At 31.4% G+C, this 20,458-nt stretch overlaps 3 protein-coding genes across 3 annotated transcripts; all 3 read right to left on the bottom strand.

The window, feature by feature from the left end:
• Window positions 1-983: 983 nt before the first annotated feature.
• On the bottom strand, window positions 984-4,257 carry LOC122607957 (UPF0161 protein At3g09310). The gene is made up of 6 exons (XM_043781040.1): window positions 4,109-4,257; window positions 3,793-3,868; window positions 3,214-3,273; window positions 2,909-3,049; window positions 2,577-2,666; window positions 984-1,300 (listed from the first exon to the last, which is right to left on the bottom strand). Exons 1-5 carry the CDS (start codon window positions 4,208-4,210, stop codon window positions 2,602-2,604), a joined length of 444 nt encoding a protein of 147 aa, XP_043636975.1. The 5' UTR covers window positions 4,211-4,257; the 3' UTR covers window positions 984-1,300; window positions 2,577-2,601.
• Window positions 4,258-5,826: 1,569 nt separating this feature from the next.
• Window positions 5,827-10,202, bottom strand: LOC122607235 (membrane steroid-binding protein 2-like). The gene is made up of 2 exons (XM_043780171.1): window positions 9,745-10,202; window positions 5,827-6,353 (listed from the first exon to the last, which is right to left on the bottom strand). The coding sequence occupies exons 1-2, from the start codon at window positions 10,038-10,040 to the stop codon at window positions 6,074-6,076; spliced, it is 576 nt and encodes a 191-aa protein (XP_043636106.1). The 5' UTR covers window positions 10,041-10,202; the 3' UTR covers window positions 5,827-6,073.
• A 7,034-nt stretch (window positions 10,203-17,236) lies between these two features.
• LOC122607008 (universal stress protein PHOS32) lies at window positions 17,237-18,752 on the bottom strand. The gene is made up of 4 exons (XM_043779925.1): window positions 18,438-18,752; window positions 18,102-18,211; window positions 17,877-17,995; window positions 17,237-17,501 (listed from the first exon to the last, which is right to left on the bottom strand). The coding sequence occupies exons 1-4, from the start codon at window positions 18,610-18,612 to the stop codon at window positions 17,408-17,410; spliced, it is 498 nt and encodes a 165-aa protein (XP_043635860.1). The 5' UTR covers window positions 18,613-18,752; the 3' UTR covers window positions 17,237-17,407.
• Window positions 18,753-20,458: the final 1,706 nt, after the last annotated feature.

The raw sequence follows: 20,458 nt of genomic DNA, 5'->3' as shown, positions 1-20,458 counted from the left end.
ATAACTAGTTAATATCATGTTTCTGAAGACAGAAATTAAAAGTTCTATTTTCATGTTTTACAAAACTGGAGGTCTTTTCTATCTTAGGTAGAACTTGAAATAGCTTCTTTATACCGTTATAGTAGTGGTAAGATTGTCTATATCTTAATCTCCTTATACCCTGTTAAAGTATTAGGATCCAAAATCTATAAAAGTTACTTACATTCTTATCTATTGGTACTATTTAACAAAAAAAAATTTAAGTACAAATATAAAAAATACCCATATTAGTACGCTTATTATATATTTACATCATGTATTTTAATTACTCTATATCAAGCCATTAAATACCGACTTTAAAACTACCACCGACAATTACCGCTATAACCATCATCACCAGTCATTGCCGTCATTACAACCACCACATTATGCGAATATCACTCTAATATTCATGTAATATGTATAATTTTTTTTTTATTTTCGTGATATATAACTTTATATTTATTTTGCGTTATTTGATTTTATTAATTTTGAAAACAAATTTTCTCTGAACGAGTTTAAAACAATTTAGGACTTGTTTCTTAATTTTTTACTTAAAAAACTTAATAGTTCAGAACTTAATCATTCAATCAAATTTCATGTTTCTTTTTTGACTTAATAAACAAAAGTAACTATCAATTATCTATATTTTACTTAATAAATACATACATTCTTAATCATTCAGCCATTTAATATACTTAACAATTAATAATTAAAAAAAAGAAACGGACCCTTACTTCCCTTTAAAAAACTGAAGTACATCATGATGATTATAGTTGTGCGGCTTGTGCCTTAATAAATAAGTCTATTAGTGATCCTTAAAAATAAGATTTATGGATCCAAAGATTTCCTCATTAGTAGACACATCATTTTTTTTTAGAACGGACACATCATTTTTTTTAAACACAATTTGTGGAAAATTCAAGCGCACAAATCTACAGCGAAGCACAAACGCAGCATACCCAGGTCTGAAAGCACACTCAACTACCAAAAACTTAAGTCGGCAAAAATACAGAAGCATAACACCTGACGCCAGGAGCAGCGGAATACAACATTATATAGTCAATAGTCGTAAGCTGAAATGGCACCCATCATCGTTGAAGGATTCGAATATGCTACTTCTTACACACCCGCCTTCCAAATATACTTTACAAAGCATTTAATCAACTAACTCAGACGAGTCAAGATAATCAAAGTAACTTCTATGCATTAAGAAATTCGACCCGCTTGCTTTTACCCTTTACAGCTTCCATTTGCCTATCAACTCGGCTACTGTGTCTACCTGAAATACATGCCACACAAGTATGAGCCAATAAGAACCCAAAACCATAACCCAATATACACAAAAAAGTTATATACAAAGTGTCCTAAATATGTGCTAACATTGTATAGTCATTGGGAATAAATGTTCTGCTTCAGGCAACTTTAAACCAGACTCGACGAGCAATCATATCTATTTCCAATCAAATCGTAAAAGATCACCAATTAGGATAGCTAAAATGGTGATTCATGACACTTACGGAAACAGCTTATTATGCTTACCCAAATTTACAGGAACGCATGTACTCACTTGGGCATAAGTTGCAATTTACAGCTCTTGCAGCGGATTGAAGTTTAAGCACATAAAACAGATGCGCCCTTTTATCAAAAGCATAAACAGCTAAGCCACATGCTTTTGCTTCTCAAATTATGTAAATTTGGTTTGATTCTTACAATACAGACCATAAACAAGGCTAATACAGAGTTCTGTAAGGAAAATGGCTTAACTGCACAGTATGAGTAAGATTCTTGCTAGTTATGACCATTTGGTATGCCACATATTAACAGAAATAACAATGAATGAGGTCATCTATATACTGAATTTTTTTCATTTGACATAGTGCACTATCTATGATTCAAAGATCACTTGTGTAACCACATCATTAAGCAATACCAATTTCAAGAAACACTGACACACTATGTTCAGCAAAACATAAACTCATACCCTGACCACCTCTCCTCCGCCACCAACACCCACCACCATCTCCAAATCCCCCACCGGCCCACCCCCAACCCAACCACATGCAGTACTCATTCAGGGCAGTAGAATTCATTATATATGAGCACATATTAGTAAATTTGGTCAAGAAACATCATATGTCCAGTGTGGCATTATTTGTATTTTTATGGCCATAATTTAGTGAACTTTTGGTCCTTCATATATCCTTTTCTAAAGTATATTGACCATACTAAAGCCTATCCTCTCAATCACTAAAAGAACAATTTAGAATATGCAATTAAATAATAAGTCAACAGTAAATATATAAATCAGGGCTCATTTCCACAATGATTTTGACAGCTACATTGAAAGGCTAGGAATTATAGAAAAGTGACTGCTACTGTAGATTATAGAGCCAAAGATTCAGTTTGGAAAGGTTATAAAGAAAGCTTAGAACAGATCATAAGCATTTCTTTTAGCCAATTACAGATCTTATTATAGATAAATTAAACGCAACTGAGTAATTAATTATAGTCAAACAAAATAAAACACCTACAAAATATACTTTAAATACAAGTACCTTTCTTTAATTTACATAATGTATATCATTCTTCTGGTTCTGGTGGACTCGGCTCATCAAACCATCTTGGAGGATCAAATCCCGACCCACCTAGAAACAAGAAGAGCATGCATTTCATTTTACACGCATAAACAAGTAAGACAATAAGTTACTCTTCCCTGATTCATTTCGAAACCTAGTATTGTGAATCATGAAAATAGGGCTTTCCAAAATGGTCGTTCAAGGAATCAAAAGATATGCAAACAGATGTGCCAAAAAAAGAAAAAGATATGCAAACAGATGTGCCAAAAAAAGAAAAAGATATGCAAACAGTTTCTCGTAAATATAATTACCTAGAGGATTGCAACGACAAATCCGCCAGACAGTCAAGATCGAGCCTTTAGCCACACCATACTTTTTGTAAGCAATCATGGAATACTCACTACACGTTGGAATGTAGCGGCAGCTTTTTGGCAGTAATGGCGAGATTTCACCTGTTTAGATAAACCAACACCAACAGAGAAGATCAGAAAACGTATATTACCAATATTTACATATAGGTATGTAATTTACCAGAACCAACTGATTATTAACTTCAACACAGCAGAAATGCGTTTTGACTGAACAGACAAAAAGTCCATTAACTCCAAATACTCACTTTTGTAGAACCTCAGCACAGACAACGCCACTTTGACTCCGAAATCTTCATTGTCATTCCCTACAAATAAGTCAAAAAGTAATTGCAATTTAAGTTCTCCTTGTTCAGACATTCTTTTATGAATTGATGCATACGCATAACATACAAACATAGTGGGCATGCATTTTTTTTTTTATGTATGTGATTGTGTCACTTATTTTTCAACGTAAAGATCATAAACACCAGCCTTCAATCTCATGAAATTTGAAACCATTTGCTACGAAAGTGCATTTTAAAAAAACTCAAATGTCCTTGTTACCGTTTTAACAAGGGCCAGTTGTGTAATATAACAAGTTACTTTTTGGACCCCTTTTTAACTATCGTGTTACCCGGAAACCATCATAGGTTGTAAACCTAGATAAGTTATGTCATGTTGTATCTAAACTAACAAGATTTTACCATATTCTATAATATTCAAGTTACACAACTGTTAAAAAAAAAACATTTTCAAAAGTTAACATAAAAACGTAAAACCATGTTAGACATAAGAAAGGGTCAAACATCTTAATTAATACATACAAATACATAGAAAGAACTAACCCGGCGACGTAGTAGGGTCAGATTGTTTACCCAACTCGTTAACAACCGAAAGATAAAAACGACCGCGACCATATCTCTTCAATAAAATAAAAAATTAACTATAGTTAAATTTTGGATGTGTTTAACTTTCAAATACTACTATTACATTTATTTATTCAATTAGAATAAACTAATAGTTAAATTTTGATGATGGTGACATTAAAATTAGCTATAATAAAAAACTATAAAAAAAAAACCCCAAATATGATAAGCAGCTACTATAAAATTATTAATTACAAAAAAAAAAAAAAAAAAAAAAAAAGGAATGAGTGGGTACCGAACGGAAAGAGCGAGGCAGAGAAAGTCGGGTGTTATTAGAAGTGGTGGTGGTTATGATGATGGGTTTGGGAGGAGCGTGAAAGGACCAAACTAGCGCCATTTTTAGCTCATCTTTTGCAGCCCCCACACTGCTTTTATTAATGAAATATTTTAGGGGTGTTAGAAATCGATTAAACTATCCAAATCGTAAAAGTCATTTTAGTGGTTTTGGTAATACTGTAGTATGCCTCTACGGAGTATAATTTAACCGTATACCCGAACTTATGACAGATACAGTACATTTTTAGTGATACTCGTACCATAAATTATACATATCATACAAGTATTTGATGCACAAAAATGTTAAGAGTAACAAATGTTGTAGTATGTATAAATATCATTGCCCTAAAACTTTGATCATTTGAAAACTAAAATTTTCGTGAAAACTAGAAAACTATCAAACACATTGTGATCTGAATTTAACACAATGTGTTTTTAATATGTTTTTCAAAAACACATTGTGTTAAGTTCATGTCACAGTGTATTTGAACAATTTTCTGATTTACAACGCTATCAAAAACACACTGTGATTTAAACTTAACACAACGTATTTTAGATTACACAATAAAAACACATTGTGTTTTATAAAAACACAATTAAAACACATTGTGTTAAATTCAGATCACAGTCTGTTTTGACCAGTTTTCTAGTTTTCATAAAAAATTTAGTTTTCAAATGAACATTTCACCTTCTATCAACACATATTTTTCTTTTAATATATTTTAACTACATATCAAAATCTTAGACGGTTTGTTTAGTCCGGTTTCTCCCAAACAAACAAGATGGTTCAAATTGAACATTTTCAAAATCGAGGTTATTGGCTTTGTCCAATTGTCTATCAAAACCGAACAAACTGAACCGTTTATGCCCTAGTTTTGTATGTTCTGAGTTATTCAAGTTCTAAACGTTTTCCATTGGCGATTGGCCATCCCTAATAGATACGGAAATGTTGATAATCATTTATGTTAGATTGTTATCCATGACAATACCTTAGTCCTTAGGTAAGGTTCTCGTATAGTTGTTGCTCATACATTAGAGAATTAGCTCTGGACATTCTAGGTGGATTAGTATTGTTCACCTTTTTAAAACATATGTTTAGACTTTCTATCTTTACAACGTTCTACCTTCTGTGTTGATATTCAAGTTACACCATGGTTAAAAAAAATAAGAGTTTTTAAAAGTTGATATAAAAAATTTTTAAATGGTTAAAATAAGGTACAAATGAAAAAGTATATTGTTATTGTAAAACATTACCCCTATGTAAGAAACTGGTCCAATTTGTATACAATGAAACTACCTAGACCATGCCAACTTACACTGGAATAACCAATCCCACAAACCGAACAGGCAACTCTAAAACCACTATTCCGAAATTGAAATAACCCCTGCGCATCCAGAGAATGGAAACGGTCTGAACACAAGAAAAGATGTATTGACTGGGAATTACTTGTGTTTGATCATTACTAGCATGGATCACAGACTCACAGTGACTCCATTTCCATATTTACCGTATTGCCGAGAATAAAACCCTTGATATCACCGTGGCACATTGTGCTTGGGCATGAGAATATTGAATTTGCCTGCAACAAAAATGTTGGAGCAAAGTTCCGAGGGAAGACTCCTACAACTATAAGAATCATGTGTCATCAGTCGTCACTAGTTTCATCATGTCATCAATTAATTCAAGCTATAAAATGTATCTCTTTTGCATAAATCATACGCGCTACAGGAGCCATACTGTCTGTCATCAGATATAAAAGGAAATACCCGCGTATCCAAGAAATCCAGTTTAACCAGAAACTTTCAAACTCTGCCTATAACGTACACAAAACTATTTCCCTGAGTACGAGTTTCACAGGGACATATATTACATATTCTGTGAAGTTTGGACATGAACAATCATATAGGCATCAATCATTGGACCTTAATCTTCTTTAGTGTGATCTTGTTCCACATTTTCTTCGACAGGCGTGTCCAGCTTTTCTTCAACAGGCACTGATGTTTTTTCTGACACCAACTGCCCAACCTTAACATACTTCTCCTCAAACTTGGCCTCCCAGTCTTCTAGAACTTCAAGCTCGGATGGCGCCAGACCGTCAATATTCCCGGTAAGGTCAGAAGGCTCAAATGACATTAGAGCTAAGGCTCTGCTAGCATCCCGACCAGCAAATAATGCGTATGGTCCACCAGGGCCATAGAACATCCTGAAACATCAGTTTATGATGATGTTAATAAGTATTTTGGACATTTAGAAGTTTAATGCAAATAGATAATCATGATTACAAAATATTCTATATTTAAAAGGAAAAAAAGAATATTTTTTGGAATGGACATCCATATACTACAACATTGTGCAACTATCAATAACAACCACCATAAAGTCATTGGGTAAAAGAGCACTATATAGTATAATAAATGGAAGTATTTCATCATTTCATCAACAAAGTAAATGAAAGACACACCAAACTAACACATTGAATAAAAGGGTAAACGGAGAGGGACCCCTGTAGTGGCTACCTGAAAAAGTCGAGCCTTTAGCTATTACGTACGCAGCCCAACCGGCCATTTAGAAATGAAAACACAACCCAAGTCTTACCAACCAATTCAAAACTAAATGGGTCATAATTGCCACCTCGAAAATACATCAATGAACATAATTTCCATTTTTTCAATGGATACATCTTTTTATTGAATCATTTAGGCTAAGAACATCAATCTGTGCTGTTCATTATATACATTTCAGCTACAAAGTATTACTTAAGATCCCCCTAACTGAGATATTAATTTCGAAAACTATCCAAATGACTTGGAAATAACAGTTGCCAATTTCTTGTTATTGAAACAATTGAAATTGTGAATGTTTAATCACTAGTATGCTCAATTTATATCAGCTTTGTCTGATGCTTGATTAACGTATATTCATATCATATCAATTACACCACCTTTGTCCGATGTCAATTAAACTAATTAAGACAAATGTTCCAATTATGAAAAAGAGGACAAGGGAAATGACAATTCGGTGTAAAGACCATCAATATCCGAAATGAGATTGATGGTTATTAAGAGGTATGCTAATTATCAATTTATATCAATTTATCATTGGTCAACGATGAGAAGGTAGAGTTTGATTATTACTAATAAAATTAGGTTGTATTTTGTTAACTTCGATTAAAATGCTTAGGTATTAAATTTGCCATCTACAGTTATGAGCCCAAGTTATCAAGTCTAGTCATGAATTCATGTATTTATGAGTTTATGAACAAATACACTTTTGAAAAGATGAACATAACATATAAAATAAATGTGAATGAAAAGTGGTCAAGGTAGATCATTTTAAATGACAACAATGTATAAAAACCCGGGGACAAAGCATGTAAACCATATAGCAGAGAGATCCTAATGGCGTTAAATTTGACTATAGATAATGTATATACGGGATATACTTTTCAAGATAGCCAGACAGGAATTGACTTTGCAATCAATTACTTTGACTTGCCATTAAAAAGTTACGCACACTAATGTAACATTCCAAAATATAAAATAAACCTCTGTGTAGCTTAACTTAGCCAGTTAATGATTAAGTTAACTACATCAAGAGACTAAAAAAAATCTGATCAATGTCAATGCTTTGCTTATTTTTCCTTCCCTTTATCAAAAAACTTTGATACACTGGGAACAAGCCATATATGAAACTCAAGGTTAGGACTTAAGATCTTCTATCACAGCGTGTTAGCATGCCCAACTAGTGCCCCAAAAAACGGTTAAGCAGCTATATAACCATTTACTGCATTTATTGATGAAATGTGTCATAAGCAGTTTTTTTCTATGAGATGCTCATAGATTCCTTATACCTCTAAAGATTCCGTACTGAATTATTTTGATAAAGCTACTTTTCTATATAGCTAGTTGCTCCATCATATGTTATTTCGAACCATGAGAAATGGCCTTATTTGGTAATCCGAGCATATTTGTTACCTACATGGTAATAATTATTATTATTTTGCCCCTCTTTGCTATATGTTGTGATTGGTTCACTTTGGAGATAAATAAAGTAGAACTATAACACGATAAATAAAGACACAAAGATTTGCATGGTTAAGTTTGAGGCCTAGTCAATAGGCAGAAGCGGAAGAGGATATCTCACGCAGATATGGCGTACCAAAGTTACACTGTATCACTCAGATTGTGGCTCTGAAAATACTCTCGAATATTTTGACAATCACTAGACTTACACTAACCTCAAAGCTCACTTATATATATACTTTCATATATCAATTTACTCACTTCTCTCTACAAGAGATTTCACTCAATCGTACCTTCCCCGAAAGCTCATCCTAGTCATTGACTAGCCAAACACTACTCTGGATTCTGAAATATAGGCTACACAAAAAGTATGCAGTTCAGATTGGATCACCGTCCAACAGACTATCTAATTTTGCAATTTAAAACACATTAGATGAATGCTAGCTATAATCTACATGAACCATTGATACCATGCATTGCTGACTAGTCCTCATGCCCCGTTCTAAGGAAAATACATGGAAGGCATTGTTTGTTTATGCACCACACTAACCAACAATCACTAAGGGAAGTGTCCACCAATATAGATTATGCACAATATTCAAAAAGTAGTCTCTTACCTTAACCAACTAACCTAAGTGCCAAGATTGTAGCCTACGCCCTTTGGAGATTGAACCTTGGGCTACCCTTTATGAAAATATGCCATTTGCTAAATATAAATGCTCTTGGTTAACTCGTAGGACTATTTTAATATTTACAGAACATGGAATCGAACTAGTCCACAAGGTTTCTGCAAATTACCCCCTGTCCCACATAAAACCAGTTACCAGACCTTGTACCTCAACCTTAATGTGAGAGTTATTTTCCTTCAACTTTTTCACTAAACCAACTTCTACAAGTTTGAAGTGACATAGGGTCGATGGTGAAGTTCCATCGACGAGTAAGAAAAGGAACAGGAGACCTACTACATGAGGATCAGGACACAGAAACTAAGAGTCTAACTTGGTAATGGGCGGTTCATGACTTCATGTAACCAGTTCATTTTAGTATCTTAACACTTCTACCCCTGCCCCAATACGAAGGTTTCAATGATGCTTTGCCAAAGAGTCATCTCAACCAAAGAGTCAACTGTCAATCTAGACTCAAAAGACAGTCAAGGGCACAACTCAGAATAAAGCAATACGAGGATCAACATACTCCTATCCTTTCTCAGTTCTCTAGGGAAATCGGGGTTTACTTGAGCTTACGCTTACCCATCACTTCACCATTCTATATCTAGGGGATTCCTAAAGATAGTAAGAAGTTAGAACTTACACCTAGAAATGGCAAAATGGGCGGGTCGGGTAACAAGTTACAGCATGTTCGGATCAAAAACGGGTCAAATTTACAATACCATTTTATACAAATATACAACATAATCACTTTTTTTCCTACAATCAATCAACCAAATAACATAAAAATAAATAAAACATATACAAACACAATAACATAAAATCAAGAATATGTATATACTGTATTTAATACTAATATTTATATATATAATATAATATATTACATGGGTGTTATTATAATTACCTAGAGCGAGAAACATCATAAATTTTTCCTTTAATAGCCATCAACAAAGGTTTAGTAGGATCAGAACCATTATATGGTCTGAGTTCATCTTCGGTCATCTCACCGATTTGAACCGGTTCACGAAGTATGAACTCCTGGTCACGTTTGACAGCCACGTAATCATCAGCTGCAACAAACATACTAGATACAACTTTATATACAACAAACATCATAGCAGATATTGTGAAAAAGGCTGCTGGTGATAGTCCTGTGTATTCTGTTATTGTGTTTGTTAACGTTGTATATATCGCCGCCATTTGTGTTTGATGTAATAAACAGTGAAGAAATGTTTTTTCTTTTTTCTTTTTTGGGATGATAAAATGTCTATATACCTACCACCGGCCGTGATGCCTCTCCTTCAACTTAACGATGATTATAAATTTATTAGGGGTAAGGGTGTAGTCCTAAAGTTTTTTGGCAGGTTTAACAAATTGGCAAGTCTATAGCATGTGATTTGGTATGCTTAATTGGCAAGTTTGGCAAGTGACATTGGTATGTTTTGGCTGATGGTAACTAAGGATTGACAAGTTTGGCTAGTACAAATATACTCTTTATTTTGTTTTTTTCTTCTTTGTTTTTTTTTTTTCAAGAATTGGCAAAGTTGGCTAATTTTTTGCACTACACCACCTACTTTGGCAAGGATTTGCAAGAATTTGACAAAACCACGTGGCGTCGTGTGATTGGTTGAAAACTTGCCAATTTGGCACTACACCCTTGCCTCTTATTATCTATAACTCCTTATAAAACATATTGAATTCTCTTATTTTTGGAAATTCAGTACTTTTTTTATTCTAAAATACCCCTATTTCTTAATCTTAATTCTCCTATACACCTAATCTATATTTTTATAATATCTATAAAAAAAAAATAACTCTCTCTTTAAATGCTACATGAGGAAATTATCTAAAATAACGATTAAATTACACTACTGGTCCTTTATCTTTTAAAATATGTTCATTAACCTTTTAAATCAATTACTTTTACATTAATTATCTACACCACTTGATGTCGCCTCCACCACCACACTGTTGCCGCCACGACCACCGTCGCATTGCACGGTTACCGTACCTATATATATATATATATTAAATTAATATCAAAACTTAATTTAATATTATTGATAATATATAATGCGGTTCGGTTTGGTTTTTTTGGTTTGGTTTTTTATATGCAACCAAAATCCGAACCATTAATTTGGATTTTCTAAATATAAGAACCATAAATTTGGTTTTTCATTGTGGGGCGCTTTTGCAGGTTTTTTTTTTTTTTTTTTTTGTTTTTTGTGGTTTATGGTTTGGTTTTGCTTACCCCTGCGGTCTTCTACCAAAAAAATAATAATAAATTTGTGATCTTTATCAATCAAAATAGAGAAAAATAATATATCCTAAATACTTTGAATTGCCGAGTTAGAATCCATCATAGACAACGCATTAGTATTGAGTTTAGATTTTATTCTATAAATCTTTGCAAAATTTATGAAATATAACTATGGATGGAGTCCCTACTCTAATTTTGGTACAATGTAAACTTTTTTAAGGGTATTTTTTTGTAATTTTGTTGCTACAAAATCTTAATAAATAAAGAATACATACAAACATTGACTTTGTTGTCATAGGTTTCTTCTTTGGAAATACAGCACTTGGTTGGAAACATTATTTTTGAGATATACCCCTCTATTGGTAGAGTAAAAATTTTAATAGAATAAAAAAAAGGTTGGAAAAAAGGTTTTTTCTTTATGTGGGTAAATGTACAGTACATTGATAATATAGTTGTATATAAAAACGTTATCTATACTCTTTTATAAAACAAACTTCCCCTCCCCCTCCTTAATTTTAAGAACCTGAAATGACACATTTACCCTCCATCTTAATACATCCTTATTTCTATTTTATAGACTATGACTACAATGTCCTTAAAAAAGTTCAACATCCATCTCCCCTCACGCAGAGCCAAAAACTTGATGTGTTAAATCGAGTAATAAAATTTATAAAACACGAACTACTAGAAAACTGACTACAACACACTTACAAGCAGTGAACCCGTTCGTATGCAGTATAGTAAACCGGTAAATCCGAGGTCGAACACAAGGACTTTGTAAGCAATTGTTCAAATAAAGTAATTCAGATTAAAAAGGGGTTTTTATGGCCGAGTTGCCACGTTGCAAAAGTTAGTGAAAATAGTTAGTAATCTCGTAGGATTAATCGAAAAGAGAATTTGGTTGTATTTTATGACAAAAGAGATTTAAAAGTCATCCGTCTTGACCTCGCTCAACAACATGTTCGGATTGCACATTAATGAAGCTCGAATTCAAATTAAGTTGATAAAGATAATCGTGACAAAACAAAGACACAAACTGGTACCACCAGCGTTTGTAAAATTATTTAAATCACCTAATTAATCAGTTCCTTTGTAAAAGCTGGTACCACCAACGCTTAAAAAAAATTTCCCTAACCAACTAGTTTGTTTGACTATCGAATTAATAATTGTACCTATGTGAAGATAACGTGGTACCACCAACCGTTACACAACACGTTGACAAAATAACTCCTTTTATTAAATGACATTCACTATCATACCGTGAACTAGTGATAACTGTTTATAGACAAACAATTAATAGAAAATCACATACGTATTCAACTAGTACCACTAATGAAGAACACATATGCCACCAATATCAAATAATAATTAATAAGGAATTAAATCATCAAGATCTCGATACAACGATAATTAAAATCAACTTTGAATTATTAAATTAGTGCAATCCTACATATTGTATCACTCCATCAAGACGGATGATATAAAATTTAGCTACTCATGACAAAACTAATAAACACAAATACAATTATTAATAGAAAAGAATCCATATTAATATTGTACGATGATAAAGTCTTAACAATTAATATTAAATAAAAATAGAGAAGTAAAAAGAGTTTAACTAGATTTGTAACAAGCTGCTTCGTAAACGAATTCGAAGGAAACAGTAAGGTTTCACACTTTTGTCGAACACCTGCGGCTGCTCAAAACCCTTCCTACGAATTTGTAATTGCCAAGCGCCTCCTCCACTCTCGTACAATTAATAACTATATATAGTTATTGATGTTGTTACTTGATCGACGTAATAAGACCACAAAGGGGCCGAAACTTCTTTTTTTTTCTTTTCTCGGCTGCACACATGGAAGGGATGGGCCAGGCCCAACTTGACCATCATTTTGGGCTACTGCTCACGTGAAGAAACACCACAAGTGGGCTGCCCCACATAACTTTCTTTTCAATAGTAAATGTCCAGCCCATGATTAATTCTTCATAGCAAAATATTGAAATTAGCTTTGGACTAAATTCACGTCTAACTTGCAAAACTATGATGCATCTTGAGTTTAAAGGACTTATTTTAACCTTTGTAATATAATCTGCCACATTTACCTACAATCCAATTAAATATCTATTAAGTATCAAAAGTTTACAAAAATAAACATAATTTAAATATAAAAGAAATGATATCGCATAAAATAAATATGTATAAAATAAGCGTTATCACACATAACAAAAACCCTAACTTAAAATTCATCCCCCTGCTCTCCCCCTTTCATATTCAATGCAACAATTCATCACATCTCCGACCGTAATGAAATTACTGTTATGTTAATAACCACACCATTACTGTCGTCACTGCATTGCGCGAGCACCAATCTAGTTATATATAAAGATTGTAAAATAATGGAATGACTATTTTCACCAGATTGATGTGTATCTAGTTAAAAACATGGAAAATGTGTTTTGATAAGTCTTCGAATACAAAAGTAATATGATGTATCTTTTCAAAAAAATTAACTCGATTATATACGTGTAATGTATTAATTTTCTCTATTAGTTTCAACTTTTTACTGACATGGTATCCACACAATACGGCAGTAGTTGTCGCGGCGACGGTGTGGTGGTGAGGCGATTGTTAGTGGCGGACGCAGTGTCAAGTGGTGTAAGTTATTAATGTAAAAGGTTAATATAGATAGTTTAAAAAAATAAATGATTGATAGTGTAATTTAATTATTAATGTTAAGTGGGTAATATAGATAAAAATATTTTTTAAGATGTGTTATGTGTAAATATTATATAGATTTCAACATTTTCATAAATAAGGAGTTATTTTTTTTTATAATTATACATTGTAACAAGTTTCCTTATCTAATGATTATGAGAATAATTAGAGTGTTTCATAAAAATTATGTATATAACATTTTTATACAAAAGTCAATGTAAATGCGTAATTAACGGAGAAAAGAAAAGATACTCGTATATATTATAGTTTGAAAAGCCCATGCTCGTGGTATACCACATGTTAGGTTAAATCCCATGTGATGGGTCAACAGCAGGGTAAGAAAAACCGAACTGAAAACCGAAAATCATGAGAATCGAAAAAAAATCGAACTGATAATCAGAAAACAAAAAACCATTGGTTTTCGTTTTCTAAAAATCGAAGTTATGGTTCGGTTTTGATTTCTAATGAAAAACTGAACCATAAACACCAAACCAAACCAAAATAATATATTGTTTACTTTATTTTATATCTATATCATTTTATTAAGAATTTTTGGTAAATATGTTAATCTATTTGCATTTTTAGGTTTATATAATAATATCATTTATATGTTTTAAGTGAAAATATATTAAATGATTGATTTGCTTTAATAATTGAATCATTAAACAACACGTATAAGATATAAATAGTTATATATAAAATTTGTTTGAAGTTTGTACGACTTATTTTTATGGATTTGTTGTCGTTGTTGTAGTGTTATTGTTACTAATATTGTTTTGAAAACTTGTGGAACTTAATTATGGTTTAATTATATGGTATAAACTTATAAAATTTTCAAGCTCAATTTGACTCAAACCACAAGTAGTTAAAACTCGACTAAAACCGAAAAACCGAAACCGAAATAGTCCCAAACCGAAAAAACCGAAACCCAATAGTTTTTGTTTTCAAAAACTGAGTTATAACAGTTCTGTTTTTGGTTTTAGTCAAAAACCGAACCGTACTCACCCCAACTAGTAGATAGAATAGAACCGTAGATGTGCATAGAGAATACGTATGAACCTTTGAGACCTCATTGTCAATTATGTGCACATCGTTTTTCTTTTTCATTTTTTTAAGTGAATTTCGCTGAAAATTTCATGTCGTATTTTGACAGCGAGAGGTCTAACATACGTTGTCTTAACCAGGTTCGATATAGAGCTCCCTCGAAGTAGAAATGTCTATGTTAAATACCCGATGGGAGAAAAACCCTTACTAACGCGTCCGAAGACACGACGATTAATAGGGTAAACTCTGCACTCTCAGACTTGAACTTGAGTATACCAAGCCAAACCCTCATAAAAGTTGTCCTCCCCTATACTTGAATACAAGACCTCTTGAATGATTGGATGATAATTCAACCATTGAGCTAATGCTCAATGACAAGTGCACATCGTATTTAGGAATTTGATGGCCTACGTTGTGATCGGCTAATAGAGGGTTAGATTCAGAACCAGATGTTCAAATTTATAGTATTCAAATTTCAGACATTAAAATGTGTGGATAGGGATTTTTGACATTCCAAATTCGTATTCGAAATGTTAGATTCAACTTGGATATCTGCAATTTATATACTGGTGATAAATTTCTGAAATATTTAAAGTCTTTTATATGTCAAAAATTTTGTTACAGTTGAGTAGTTTGTAACTTCAAAATACTTGTAAGTGTTTATAAGATAACAAAAATAAAACTTGAAGTTTAATTAACAAATAACTAACAAAATACCTTAGTCTACAAATTATACATAAGAATCAAAACTATAATAGTTTGACATTTGATAATATGTGTTTAGGTAAAATAAATAAATATTAAAGTAAAACAAATAAAACAATAGGTTTTTCTTGAAAATCTCAAATGATGGGTGTCAGAATATCTCACTTTTCAGGCAGTCTCATCTGTGTAAGAATTAGGAATTCCTCTTCCAACTCGTCCCAGAATCGGCGTTATGGCTATGTATCATGAAAATCATCGTGGATCAATTGTTTCGTGAATTTTCGTACATCAATTTAACCATTATCTAAAGGTCAAGATCATTTCTTATTTGTTTTACTTTAATACTTGTTTTATAATACCCGACCCTTTTCATAATATTGCAAATATAATTTGTTTTTCTAATATGTGTAGAATAAAAAGTTGGAAAAAAAAATCCAAATTTTTATCACAAATTCAGATATTTTAAACATCCTAATCTCCTTACATGTTATTTGAAACAATTGAAAGTACCCCTCAACTATATGCACAAATGCCATTTATTCAATTATTTGGGCCAAGCTGTCGCATCTATACAATGAATTTCAGAATCATGTTAACTTGAGTGATGCATGAATGTAGAATTCCATCTTTATTATGTGTTAGGTTACAATAGACTAGTATAACATACAACAACAACAACATGACCCAATCCCTACGCGGGGTATGAGGGAGGTAAGCCGTAGACAGTCTTACCTCTACACAAAGGTAGAGAGACTGCTTCTATAGGGACCTCCAGCCACAGAGGAGTGCAAGACGGAAAATGAGAAATGTTTAGAAAATTCTGCCTGTCTGCCGAGAATCTGAAATGAAGAAATACCTGTCTTCTAGGTCCGGCTACTATACGGGTCGAATGAGTATCAATCATGCTCCCTACCAATATCTTATAAACATGTTTGACAATACAAATACAAATACAAAAGCAACCATGTTGGGCATATCAATCATGCTCCCTACCAATAGACTAGTATAACATCACAAAGTCAATTTATGACCAAAAGATAGTTAAACCTCGGTTGAAAGGCAGAAGTGTCGCACTCATTCATATTGACGATGAATCGAGTTATATTGATTGATCGAACATAACATTAGCAATTAAGTGGCGGTTCGGACCCAAACAAGAGACCATGACCCTGCAAGGGGCTTGCCCTCTCGACCGGAGCTGTCTATGGACTTTATATTCATATATAAAGTCGAATATCGATCTTATATAAAGTGTGTCCTTCATGGCTACCCGCAACTCCAAATTCATTGTCGAAATTGATTGATTTGAAATTGATTTGATCTCAAATAAATCTTATCTAAAATCATTGAGGTCGCCAGAAGTAATAAAGCACTCTACTTTACATTGCTTGAAAATGGCTACCACAAGACTTTTTTTTAAAGCCTCCAAGATATCCTCGAGTCATTTTCATATGATCAAAGTTGTTCAATAAAACACTTGCGTTAGCTAGTTGGCACACATATTCAATTTTATGTAACATTTTCTCTCATTTTATACAATACAACTTCTCATTTTCTTCCCATTCTTTACAACTTTCTTACTCTAAAACCGACTAAAACAATCATAACTCATCCGATTCTTACAAATACGATTCAACTATACTACAGATCGTATCAAATTGGTCACAATCAAACACACCAATTCTTTCTGTTGTGATTTTATTATAGGATTTACAAAACATTGCGTATCATAATCATATTCCAAATAGGACATATGTCAAGATAAAAGTAGGAAAACAAACAAATGAGATAAGAAAAGAAAAGAACAAAACATAGGGAATAATATAATAAAGACATTATCATTTAGGCCTTGTGAAATGTTTCTGGGTCCTTCACAATTGTAACAGCACAAGGTGCAGCTGTCATCACATAACTTGTGACACTTCCCATTATTATCCTGCAAATAAAGTAGAACAAAAGTTAACAATATTATCGAGAAGCATCAAATTTGTAGGAATTTTTTAGATATGATACACTATGGATATTAAATTTATCAACTATCCTTGTTTGATTATTAAACCTTTTTAAAATCAAAATAGTAGGATTTTGTTAAATATCCCTTTTTAGTAGGAGACTTGTGAATAAAAAATTTATCAACTATCCTTTGTTTGATTCTCGATAATCAAAAGTGTTAGGTAGGAAAAAAGACTAGATTATTCAAAAATCAAAATAATATATGATATTAAACATCAAGTTATTTTGTTAGGCATAAATTTGAATAAAAACAATTGTCATCTCAAGCAATTAAAGAGTGAAAGATCAAAGGTTTTACCTCTTGAGAGTGCTAAGTCCTCTACTACCCATAACCAAAGAATCCAATTTCAGATCATCAATTGCTTCAACCAATTTCTCTCTTGCATCTCCCCAATACAACTTTGCAACCACATGGATCTATATATTAAATAAATTTCAAAATCAATTCATCCTGATCATCATCAACTATACAATTTAGTAAACAAAAACATAGATATATACTATACAATAAATAAAAATATACCTCTTTTTGTCTAGTAACCGTATCAAGCATGTCCAAAACTTCAATATCCATCTTGACATCATATTTTTTCATCACTTCTGGCTCACGAAACTCAACCAATGGAATCAACGCTAAACATACACATATTAAGAAAAAATTACAAGAGATCAATACTATGATAACAAAAATATATAATCTAAACACTTTTTTTTAATGTCCAAAAGGCAACAAAATCCACGAGACGACCAAAAAACAACAACAACACTCAATCCGACAGTCATATCTTCACCCGAGATATATATAATATGTAAATATATAAGTATATAGATATAGATCAAGTCGAATTAGTCAACTTACGAGAACCAGTGGATTCCCAGAGTTGATTCTTGGCTTCATTGCCAGGATGAGTCTTGACATGAATTAAATAAAAAGTATCACCGTGATCAGCCAAGTTATCAATAGCCCATTGTAAAGCTGCCTTACTACTATTTGAGAAATCCATAGCTATGCCAACTTTTCTATCTTTCACCATCTTTAATTAGTAATTACACAACTAGTAAGATGATATATATTTTTCTAACAAGAAAAAAAAAAGATCTATATGTGATTGATAATGGATTTTGTTACAAAAAAAATTGATATATAATAAAGTGAGATATGTTTGGTTTTAACTTTTTTATGGTCTTGTAAGATACATGGAAATAATTGTGTATGTGTTTATATATATACTAGGCGTGACTTTACTTATTGGGGTTGTTAAAAAGTGGAGGAAGGAACATCCGAACCCGGTTTGTTATTAGATGGTTTTGCTTTTGTTAAATGTTAATGAGATGATCCAATCGTGTTACACGCGTTTGTGATCTTATCCATTATTAATTTCTATATGTCGATGGCTCGTGTATTCGTTTTTAATTTTCATATTATTATTATTTTTATATTATCTCTAAATATATATAATAAAAAAAATCTTAATTCCAAAATGAAGAAGTTTAGACTTTTAGATTAACCTCAACTTTTAATTAAAACCATTAATATACCTTATATAACTTTTTTAATTTAATTTTAATATAATAGATATAAATATGATCATTAACTATAAAAAGTAATTTCTTACATTTTATTATTATAGAAAGTAAATAATTAAATGATATTATGGAAAATAATACCTAAACTTTATATTATTTTTAAAAATCACCTTTATAAATTTAATTTCTTTTTGTTATCAAATTATGATTTTTTATATATTTTATCATATAACGTAATAAATATTAATTATAGTAAAAAGTATTTAATTTTATATCGTTAATGTATTATGATATTTAAATAAAAGATATTTTTTATTTGTATATGGTGTATAGAATAATCAAAAAATAAAAGAATATAAAAATGACAATATCACTGTTTTTCAACAAAATTTTAATTAATTTTGTATCAAGGGATAATTAAGTGATTAAGATTTACCTGGACACTAGCCTGACTGGGGGATTAGTGGGTACCAAATGGTATTATAAGGTCAAGAGGTTTCCATCAAATTACCTTCTTTTTTTAAAAAAAATTAATAAAATGTTACAAATGTAATATGAATATTAGGTATGTGAATAATTATTCATTAGAATCTTTTATTTTTATTTTATCTACATCATGCAGTTTTTTCTTTTACATATATTTTAACTCATTTAGTTATATGTAAACAAATATACCATTATTGTCAATATTTTTTATTTACAATTTGTCAATATAACATATCCTGAAACATTAGTATTCTATTAATTATATATGTTTATCTGTGTATTATGCGGGATATAATCTAGTTATCTACATCGTAAAAAAAAACTAATATTATCATAGTTATAATTACGTGTCAGAAAAAGTTAAAAGATTGAAGGATTAAATATGTAAATGATAAATTTTTAGGTTAGAGATGACATATTTTTTTAAATCTAAATGTTAGAAATCATATTTTAACATTTTCTTTTGTAAATAGAAGTAGAGTAATTGATATTTTTAGATAATAGTAGATGAATACTACAAGTATTACTTATAACTTTAACTTAATGTGGAAAAGATTACCGTGTGTATTGATGTAGTACTTACTTTTTGAATATCTTTGTATACAAGGTATGTTTAAGCAAAGATAAAAATAAAATATACAAAAGGAGAAAAGGAGATTTTTTATATATTTAATAATTTAATGTTTAACCTTTTTTATATAAATAAAAAAAATGCCCATCTTATAATGATGAATCATAATAATGATAATGTAGAATAATTGACAAACCTAAAAATGAACATACTAAAATATTATGTGTAAATAAATGGAGAATATCAGAGAGTAAATATGTTTGTATTACATGTCAAATTGTGGCAAGAGAAATAAA

This window comes from Erigeron canadensis, chromosome 7 (genome assembly GCF_010389155.1).
Source record: "Erigeron canadensis isolate Cc75 chromosome 7, C_canadensis_v1, whole genome shotgun sequence".
Lineage (NCBI taxonomy): Eukaryota > Viridiplantae > Streptophyta > Magnoliopsida > Asterales > Asteraceae > Erigeron > Erigeron canadensis.
Note: the sequence above shows the minus strand (reverse complement) of the source record. Positions and strands in the feature narration are given on the sequence as shown.

Bases quoted from the DNA above. Each gene is read 5' to 3' on its own strand.
- LOC122607957 (XM_043781040.1), bottom strand. From the start codon at position 4,210: ATGGCGCTAGTTTGGTCCTTTCACGCTCCTCCCAAACCCATCATCATA. The intron at 3,869-4,108 runs GTACCCACTCAT...ATTTTATTGAAG, and splicing joins TGCCTCGCTCTTTCCGTTCG to AGATATGGTCGCGGTCGTTT. The intron at 3,050-3,213 runs GTGAGTATTTGG...TTATCTAAACAG, and splicing joins TGTGCTGAGGTTCTACAAAA to GTGAAATCTCGCCATTACTG.
- LOC122607235 (XM_043780171.1), bottom strand. From the start codon at position 10,040: ATGGCGGCGATATATACAACGTTAACAAACACAATAACAGAATACACA. The intron at 6,354-9,744 runs GTAATTATAATA...CTGATGTTTCAG, and splicing joins TATGATGTTTCTCGCTCTAG to GATGTTCTATGGCCCTGGTG.
- LOC122607008 (XM_043779925.1), bottom strand. From the start codon at position 18,612: ATGGTGAAAGATAGAAAAGTTGGCATAGCTATGGATTTCTCAAATAGT. The intron at 18,212-18,437 runs GTAAGTTGACTA...GTGTATGTTTAG, and splicing joins CTGGGAATCCACTGGTTCTC to CGTTGATTCCATTGGTTGAG. The intron at 17,996-18,101 runs GTATATTTTTAT...TTTAATATATAG, and splicing joins CGGTTACTAGACAAAAAGAG to ATCCATGTGGTTGCAAAGTT.